Below are 10258 nucleotides of genomic sequence, written 5' to 3' on the forward strand. Positions count from 1 at the left end.
TAAACACACTGATGAAGTAAATTTCTTCGGATTTAATAAGACTGACTTCTGAGTTAACATGCTTAGGACTGTGCTGATAAATTATGTCCCGTTGTTGCATCATGTAAACTTTGTGAATGTACTCTAATAGAAATATCTGCTTAAATTAGTATAGTTTAAGTTGTGTTAATATCAGTAAGGTTAACTGCTTTAAAGAGAATTAAGCAGAAATAAATTCAGGAACTGAAATGAATGTCTTTGAAGCATATTAAACTAAAAACTGCAAGTCTCTATACACATCCCGCTGAATTCAATAAAACACAACTTAGTTCAAAGGAAGTGTGTATAGGACTGGCTAACTGCATGGGCAAATTTACACATTTACCTACATGCCACTTAGGAACAAACAAATATAAGGATTATGAAAGTTAGAATTGCCACCTTCAATGTATGAGAGTGAAATAAAAACTACCCATCCGTTTCTATTGAGAAAGCATGTTTAGGTTATAAACACACAAATGCCTGCTTGCCAGGTTGTATGCATATGGGCGTTTATTGTGGGATGTTCCCTGCTTGTAGTTTTTATTTTAACATGTGAAAAAGAACCCAGGTCCTGTCACTGGGAGAAAACCAGTCTTGATATCCTCAGGATGCTGTTTACATAGCAGCACATCTATCTTGTGCTTTCTCTCAGCGGCTGGAACACAGATCAGATGGAGATGAGAGACTGATGATGAGCCATAACAAGCTATAATGAATCAAGCATAGCTGATGGAGGATTATGAAACACAGGCATTTGCTAGCACAGTGACAGGCTCATTTGTATATGGTTGCTTATCCTCCCCCCCCCAAAAAAATACAAACTAAGGAAAAAGTATTTATTTAGTTTATTACTAACGGAATACTGTTTCCCATACTCTTCCTCTGCATTATTTTCTAGTACGGTATTCAACAGTATGAAGAGTAAAGGTATCAAGCTACAGATTTTCATATATGCACATTAGGACAGGGTGGAATCCAAAGCTTTCCCACCCATACAAAAGAGTCTATAGTCCAGTATTTTGATTGAAGTTTTGTACCAAGATATGAGTGGTCTCACTTTTTAAAATAGATAATGTTTATATAAAACATTTTCTATAAAATATAAAACATATGTACATGAAGCTGGTCTTGTTAAGGCAACATAATAAAATTGCTTCTTTAAAATATTCCTCAGAACCTCAAGAGGGCCATTTAACATCCATTGTCAGTTTCTAACATAGCACTATTTCTACGTACAAATATATATTTCAGACAGACGCAAGTGACTTTAAACGTGATAGAAGACATGCATTTTATCTACACACCAAATGGCTAAGTAGCCCAAGAATCGGGAAGGAAAAGGCATGGTGGGGAGTGTGTACAATTACAGAGTTATACTTCTGAACCAGGAATCTGATTCAGCAGTCAGCTGTGAGTTTTCAAAGATCTCCTTTACTTTCTCTCTCCACTCCAGTATTTGTTCTGCCAGTGCTTTTGTGTCTGTTACTAACAAGTCCATCTTTGTTAGTGCACTGTCCTGGAATGAAATAGGAAAACAAGTATTTTAGCATGCTATGAACTCATCACAGGGACTGCTGCTCAAGGGAAGTGAAACTAGCATACCTGCCCTGGCATTTGTCAACGTACTCCAGGAAAGATTCCTTCATATAGCTTTAGGGGTAGCCATATTAGTCTGTTACAGCAGAAACCCAAGAATTGACGCGGGTGGCGCTGTGGGTTAAACCACAGAGCCTAGGACTTGCCGATCAGAAGGTTGGCGGTTTGAATCCCCACAACAGGGTGAGCTCCTGTTGCTCGGTCCCAGCTTCTGCCAACCTAGCAGTTCGAAAGCACATCAAAGTGCAAGTAGATAAATAGGTACCGCTCCAGCGGGAAGGTAAACGGCGTTTCTGTGCGCTGCTCTGGTTCGCCAGAAGCAGCTTAGTCATGCTGGCCACATGACCCGGAAGCTGTACGCTGGCTCCCTTGGCCAATAAAGCAAGATGAGCGCCGCAACCCCTGAGTCGGCCACGACTGGACCTAATAGTCAGGGGTCCCTTTACCTTTTAAAGACTAAGAAATTTATCCTGGCATAATCTTTTGTTGAGCAGAGTCCACTTTATCAGATGCATTGTGTAATCCTCACCTGGCAGATATGTAATGCACACATGGGTATTAAGAAATGCTAAGCTTGCTATTAAGTCAAGATTAACATTTTGTTATTAACTTATAATTCCCTAGAACCGGGTTATCTGAAAGAGCAACTCCCATATAGATCTGCTTGTTCACCAAGATCTTTGGAGGAGGCCCTATTAGTTATGCCAGACTGCAGGGGCTCATCTTGTGTCCCTAGCCTTAGCAATGACCCTTCTTACTCTTGAGATATGGCAAGCACCTATTTAACAGCTTCTACCAGCTGTTAAACACGTATCTATTCACTCAAGCTTTCCCTTGCTTCTGGTATCAGTTGAATGATACCTGACTGCTGTTAACGGTGATATGCTGGCTTTTTAAAATAGTTTTTGTCGTATACTGAATTGTTTTGCTTTTAACTGCTTTGTTGTTCATCACTTCGGTACTATTTTAATGAGGGGATGTTAAATAAAGGAAAAATATAAAAGTTGGGATTAAATGGCAATGAAAAGCAAAATAAAATACAGTCCAATGTAACTGTACAGTGCAACTGTACAGTATGCAGAATAACTAGAGTGACCCTTCACAACAGCAATAATTAGTGATAATACAATCATCTTAGCACTGACGGGAAATTAACATCTGTAGCAGGACAGAAAACCAGTCACTATTCAGACTCAAATAGATGGAGTTGAACTTTCTGATCAATTGATTTAGCAATTGAAGCTCCTTTCTTCAAGGACAGAGATACAGATTCACAGTTTCTCTAATTCCAGGGGAAGCTTAGTGTGAAGTGAAGCAGAAGTCACAGTGCTTCGCATACCTTATGTCAGGTACAGGCCTATTAGCCAGCATTCTGAGTGAGACAACCCAGGGAATCCATGGCCTGGTGAGATTCGAACTCGTGACTTCCAGCTAAGACTTCCATGCTCTTAGCCACTACTTTACTATCAAAGGAAACTAGGAAAAGTTATATGACAGACCACTCACCATGTTTTTCATAACTAGAGGTATTTGAGGAATGCTCCTTACTGTGGTTAGATGGGCTTCTAGTTTTTCAATGAAAGCCACTGCCGACACCAACAATTCTACTACATGCCTGCACGAAAAAGAAAAATGTAACAGAAAATGATAATATCTTTGTGAAGTGATATTTCACACTATGGAGGCTAAATATATGTATCACCTAGGAATATTTCAAGTTGTTAGCACTGTAAAAGAGTGAATATAATCTGGGGGATTTGAAGGGGAGGGGAGATTGCTCAATAATTCACATGTTACGATTGTTGTTATTTTTTATTTTTTTATTTTTTTAAAAAATAATATTTATTAAGGTTTTAAGGGTTACAAAAAGCAAAAGTAAAAACACCATATTAAACAAAAACAAAACAACACATCACAATAAGTAAAAAAACGAAAGAAAAATAAAAAACAAGAAAAAGGAAAAAAACAGAGAGATACAAACAATTAAAAAAAAAAAAGAGCAAATCTTCCCATAACTTAGCTTTCATTTGCTTGTTTCCTTGACCCCCTCTCACCTCCCTTTTTCGTATTCTAGTTCGGTTAGCTATTTCAGCAAATCCTTTCCATCTTTTCCAATTTTTGTCCTGTAATTTATCTTAATATTAATATAACTTTACTTTCCCTCCTTTCACCAATTAACAGTCTGTTTTTTCCTAAACCTTTATAGCATTTCTGCTAAAACCACATAGCTTCATTCCAACATCCTTCTAACATTCATTAATTTTACAATGTTTCTGTAAATAGTCTTTAAATTTCTTATTTTTTATTTTATTTATTGTTGTTGTTGTTGTTGTTGTTGTTATGTTTTGGTTTCTAACAGGAAACCCGCCCCCCGAGAAGAGATAATAGGAAGAGAAATTTCAATTGACTCTATACTGATGGTGCTGGAAACAGATACAGACAAATGACACTGAACCAATATATTACTTAGTAATGGCAGCAAATGTTTGAACAGCCCAATATTGGGGAAAAGCAGCCACCTACTATCGCTGAGTGGTTGATCTTTATTGGTCCTTAATGAAATGCATTAAATGAATGTGGATGAGAATTAAGAAGGGGAAATAGAACACAAAAGCTATTTAGAAAATTTATTTTAATGTTATAGCGGAAACAATGTCTTAATATGAATTGGACTGAGCTGATAAATGATTTAGAATAATTTAGCTGTCATACCTATGTAGATTTAGAAAACAGGCTATGCATACCGCAGAGTGATTTAAAACAGAGGAAAAAGAAAAATGTAATGAATAAAGTAAGCATTGTGTGTCTTGTAAGAATGTTAGTGACTATGGTTAAAATAAAATGCATTTGTAATACACCGAATATATGTTTGAAGTGTACCTTTGATGAAAATTGAAATAAAGGATGTTATTTGGTAGCAGAAGTGAACTGATTGTGGCTGTTTAGAGTTCTGCAGTAACTTGTTTTTAAAAAAAAGTTTTAGCATCATCATTTGCAGTTTTATCTGTAATTGGATTTTGTTCCCAATGTATTTTATTGCTCTGCAAAAGAAATGAGGAGTACCCAACATGTGAGTAAAATAACAAAGCAGTTTGTTACCTGTGGTAGATAGCTTCAATAGGCAGACTTTCTTGACGCACTGGTTTCATTAGCCTCTGCCTAAGAACCCATTTCTCTTTCAGCACTGCTTCTAGGTGTTTGTTCATCGCTTGCAGAGCCTGGCATTTCTGAGCTACAGATTAATTTTTTAAAAAAAGGAAAACTTTCAGATTTAAACATGAATTGAAGTGAGAGCAGGTTCTTTGTAAAACACAATTTTATGCTTTGAAACACAGGCTTCCAAAACACTGGTAGCATGCTGTGTGAATCTGTGATTGTCCAACAAAAGTGTGTGGCTCACACAGCACCTGCAAGGTGAATCACATCAAGAGACCCCCATGGAAGCAAGCAGCAGCTGCTGAGAAATAAAGACCACAGGTTTCTAAGTATATCCTAGGGAATGCTGTGTACCCTTGATAACAGGACAAGTAACAGCAGACAAACTGGTGAAAAGGGTCATTTGTCCACCATTCTCAATCTTTCCCTCCAGTGCAAATATATGTGTACTGTACTCTCTATTAATGCAGGGTGATTATGCCCACTGTGTTCAATGGGACCTGATCCCATGTAAATATGTACAAGATTAAAGCCTTAATGTTTCAGACGTACACCTGTGAAGAACATCTTACATTTATTTATTTTTTTATTCTTGGTTCTGCTCATTTCAGTCAACAATGGTAGCCTTTGTGAGCCTTTTCCCAAGATCTTGGGACTTTCCGCCTTCACCCAATACATGTAGGATTGTCAGTTATGGATGCAATGTTTAGTAGCTTGCATGGAATAAAGAGTTTTGGGGTTTTGGGGAATGGCGTCCATTTTAGGGCAGGTATGGCAAACCTCCAGCTTGCAAGTCTAATTAGGCCCACCTCAGGTCTCAGTCTGGCCCATTAAGTCTGTTTCCCTGAAACCATACCAACCTGCTTCATACCCAACCTCTGCCCTCCAGGCGTTTTGAGACTACAACTCCCATCATCCCTAACCACTGGTCCTGCTAGCTAGGGAACATGGGAGTTGTAGGCCAAAAACATCTGGAGGGCTAAGGTTGAGGAAGCCTGTCCAACATCATATGTGACATTGGGTGAGGGACACACAGCTGTCCATGCACAATTGGGAACCCTAATGAGCTCCTGGTTGTGTATTGGCAAGGTAGCCTGATTCACACAAACAAGTTGGAATCAGCTGTGCTACAGAGCTCCCCATGGGGAACTCTGTAGCACAGATGACCACCACAGAAAGCAGAGCTTGGAGTCAGTCAGCACCAATCAGCTGACTGGCAGTAACTTCAACCTCTCTTGGATTTTCCTTTCTAGAGTGGTTTGAACCAATAACCTGTCAAAATGCTACACTGCCTGCCCTCAAGGTGGAAGAACCTAGGATCCACCCCACTGGCCAGATCCGGTTCCCTACCCCCTGGTGTATGGATTTTCCTCATGCAACATGCCTAACTACTCATCACTGAAGTGGTATCAGGATGGCGTGCCACCTGCTGCCAAGCCAAATTGCTTCCCAACCTAGGGATATGTTTTTGTCTTTCCTCATAGTGTATTGCTTGGACGGTTCGCTTAAGTTGCTCACAGTTGTCTGAAATGAAATGCTCAGGATTCTGAACGAAATGCCCAGTTCAGCATATGCGCAATGCATCTATGGAGTTGATGAATACAAACACTTCTAATTACTTGTTTCCTTTTTCAGGGATCATTCCTGTTCAAACTTTTTCGCTTTGGCTGCTAGATGCTTCGTCATCTGTTAAGTGTGTTAAGTATGCTACTTCCTCAACAGACTTCTTCTACTCTCCTGTTGCAGCCTCCCAGGCACCCAAAAATCTGTTTAGGAAGGTTGGTGGGCCAGATGTGGGACAGCAGCAGGCTGCAAAGGGGAGGAGAGAAAGGTAGGTCCCATTGTGTCCACTGGCACAATGCTGGATCTTGTTCATAGAGGGTAGCTTTGTGACTCAACCAATCTCTCTGGCACCAGTATACTTACAGCAGTATGAAGATGTGAGGCTTTGTGTAAATAACTCTTAAGATTGATCTTCTAGGAGTGCTGTTTTGGGGATTAAACAATAGCATGAAACAAAATACTTACTTAGGTAGAATGGATGAGTAATGTCTGCTGTATCTTTTTCCATCCGCAGGATTTCAGTATCTAGCTTCATCTATACACATTAAAATAATTACACTTATATCCATGCAGTATGTTTAATGTATTTACAGTTGCATTCATAACTGCTTTAAAACCCCCAACAACCCTGACCATTTTCAAGTATTTTTATAAAAGTAATTCTTCTATGCTTGCAGGAACCACAACATTTTTTCTGATAAGATTTGTAGGAAGCTTATTTTTTAATGTATCTAACTAAAATCTCATAATTTCTTTTTTTTTAAAGTTCAATTTATCATCCCTTAATTCCAGCTTTAGTAAGACTTCCAGTCTCCTAGTTGTCTTCCGTTTTCCAGCATCCAAACTCTGTAGTTGCATAGAACACAGAATCTGTTTTAGGTGCAAGTATTACAAGCTAAATTCCTAGTTAATGCAATTTTCATGGCTATGTCACTAAATCACATCTCTGTAGAAGAGGATTAGGTGTGATAATTTGACAAGCTTCTCAACCTCAGTTGAGGCACCAGAGAACAAAGAGGGAGAGGGAGTCCTGGCTAAAAAAAAATATATAGGATTGATTTCAAAATATATTGTTCACATGATAAGAAGTGCGTCTTATCAAGTGAAAAATATATTTTAGAAAACATTATCTTTTGAAACCAGGCAAAGCAGAAAAAGAAAGAAATGCAGAGTTATAGTAAGGGGATACCTGGTTTGGCAGTAGTACATACGAAAACCAGCTCAGGTTTATAGTTGATCATGAGCTAAAATGAATTAGTGGTGTAGTGGCAAAAAAAAAAAGGGAGGGAGGACACAAATGCAACTTTAAGATGCATTAATCAAACCACAGTTTCTAAGTTCCACTTTATCTTGTCCATCTGAAAAACTGTCCACTTCTGGGCACCATACTTTAAGAAGGATATACAGACAAATTAAAAGAGGTGAAGAGGAGGAAAATGAACATGATTAAGGGTGAGGAGGGCAAATAGTTGTTCTCTCCTGCTCCAAAGGGCAGAACTAAGTTACAGTAGGGTTGGTTTCAGCTGAATATTAGGTGAAAGCTCTTAAATGTAAGAACAGTTCAACAATAGGAAAATTACATAAGGAGGCAGTAGCCTCTCCCTCACTGGAGGTCTTAAAGCAGAGGATGGATAGTCATCTGGTGGAGATACTATAGCTCTGAATTTCATTGGACTAGATAGCCTGCAAAGCCCCTCCAACTCTATGGCCCTATAGTACTGTTTCACCACTATGAAACCATTTATTACAATTCAGAGGAAATTGTATGTATGGCCTATTCAGCAGAGCTCCTATTCTGATGCTCAAAGATTATTTTACCTCACTGATTTCAGCTTGGAGATCAGCAATTTGTTCTGCCTCAGAGAGGCGAACAAAGCAAGGAGCTGGTTTTCCACATCTATCCAGAGTTTCCTGAAACAGAAACATGAAAATTCTCAATAAACATAAGCAATTCAAGCTTCCTTGAAAATAGGGTTCCAGTCTTAAATACATTTAGGTTGCAATGCTTGGCAGGGGGTTGGACTCGATGGCCCTTGTGGTCTCTTCCAACTCTATGATTCTATGATTCTAATGCCTTTGCCTGGAGAAATGAAGGACAAGCCAGTGAAAATGAATGATGGAGGAGCAGTTCACATTTCGCAAATTGTCACCCTTACATTTATGAGGGGTATTTATTAGGTTGCATTACCTCAGTAATGGACTGGATGAGAGCCAACAAACTGAACATACAATCCAGATACGACTGAGGCACTGTTTGTGGGTGGTTTCCCAGACCAGATAGGTAGAAGGTTGCCTGATCTTGACTGGGGTTACACTTCCTCTGAAGGAGCAGGTACATAGCTTGGAGATGCTTCTGAATCCACTGGTGTTGCTTGAGGCTCAGGGTGGCCTCAGAGTGCCTTCCATAAGCTCCAGCTGGTAGCTCAACTGCATCCCTAACTGGACAGGGATAACCTAACTACTGTTGTCTATGCTCTGGTAACCTCTAGGTTAGATTACTGCAACGTGTTATATGGCTGCCTCTAAAGATGGTGCAAATGGTACAGAATTCAGCAGCCAGCTTGCTCACTGGGGCATGGCAGTTTGAGCATATTACATCCATCCAACTTCCAGACCCTAACACACATCAGCAAGGCCTGTGTAAAGTGTTCCACTCTACTATTTTAATGATGTTTTCAGGTCATTTATGGGTTCAGCACAACACACACATGTGCAATTGCACCTCCATCAGACGCATGTAAATCGGTCGTTGCCTGTATCTGCTCATACCTCCAGTCAAGCCTTTTCCCTCCACTTTGGGGAAGGGCTGTGGCTCAGTAGCGGAGCATCTCTTTTGCACATGGACACAGAAGATGCCATGATCAATCCCTGTCATCTCCAGACAGTGCTGTGAGGGAGCCCAGACTGAAACTATGGAGAAGCACTGACAGCGCTGACAATATTGAGCTAGATGCATAAATGATTTGACTCAGTATAATGCAGCTTTCTATGTTTCACTCTGTGTAAGTTACTTGTGCTCTGGAACAAAAGCGACTTCTATGGAATTTAAAACGAGGGTTACACATGCACAGACCCCCATTTCCCCCTACTGCACTTATGGGAATTCTCCATCCACAGTTATGCAGAGTGGAGTGGATCAGCCTTTTAGTATTTAAATAACCATGCAGAGTTTTCCTGAGGATGCAAGATATAAACGAAAGGAAAATAAGATATTTCGTTTCCATTTAGGAACAGAATCCAATCCAGGTGGTCCAGAGAGCTACAAGAGCTGACAACTATAAAACTACAACTAGGGTGGAAGTTAATATTTTTTACCATCACGAGCATGTTTCTTTCACAGTAAGCCCACCACCTAGATAAACTTTTAAGCAAAAGTAAACACACCACAAGCACACCAGCACTGTTGCAGCCGGACTAAAGGAGCAAGGACAAAAAGCTACGTTTCCAAAAGGTGTCAGGTAGCAAGGCTACAAAAAGGGCCTCCCCTGACTTCTTGGATTAATGCTGCCAGCCAGGACAGAACATAACATACTGGGCAGCCTATGAACATATCGATATTAGCAGCATTTTTTAAAAGCAGCAGGCAGCTTCAAATACGCCTTTTCCATCCCAGTGCAATCGAATCTAATAAACTGAGCAGCAGCACGTTCCCAAAGTCTGGGCAGAAACGAACACACTGCAGACTATGGTTTTGCATAACGCGTATTTACACGTAACGCAAAACCATCATCTGGAATGTGTATTTATACAGCGTGGGGAGGGTGAAAAAGCGCGGCCCGTCTCACCTTGGACACCACCCCCGCGGACAGGCAGCCAGCCAGCAGTAGCCCAGCCGCCGACGGCTGCACAGGATCCCATGGATTCGAAGAAGCCATGGCGAGGCGAGCATCCGCCGCCGCGCAAAAACTCTCTCGCGCGCCTC

General features: G+C 40.2%; 1 protein-coding gene across 1 annotated transcript; it reads right to left on the reverse strand.

Annotated features, from left to right (window-relative positions):
- Nucleotides 1-854: 854 nt before the first annotated feature.
- On the reverse strand, nucleotides 855-10247 carry HAUS2 (HAUS augmin like complex subunit 2). Its single transcript, XM_083607513.1, has 6 exons — nucleotides 10122-10247; nucleotides 8155-8247; nucleotides 6802-6871; nucleotides 4717-4849; nucleotides 3124-3232; nucleotides 855-1537 (listed from the first exon to the last, which is right to left on the reverse strand). The coding sequence occupies exons 1-6, from the start codon at nucleotides 10209-10211 to the stop codon at nucleotides 1385-1387; spliced, it is 648 nt and encodes a 215-aa protein (XP_083463639.1). The 5' UTR covers nucleotides 10212-10247; the 3' UTR covers nucleotides 855-1384.
- Between the last annotated feature and the right edge of the window lie 11 nt (nucleotides 10248-10258).

The sequence above is a fragment of the Podarcis filfolensis genome, assembly GCF_964270895.1.
Source record: "Podarcis filfolensis genome assembly, chromosome: 1".
NCBI lineage: Eukaryota > Metazoa > Chordata > Lepidosauria > Squamata > Lacertidae > Podarcis > Podarcis filfolensis.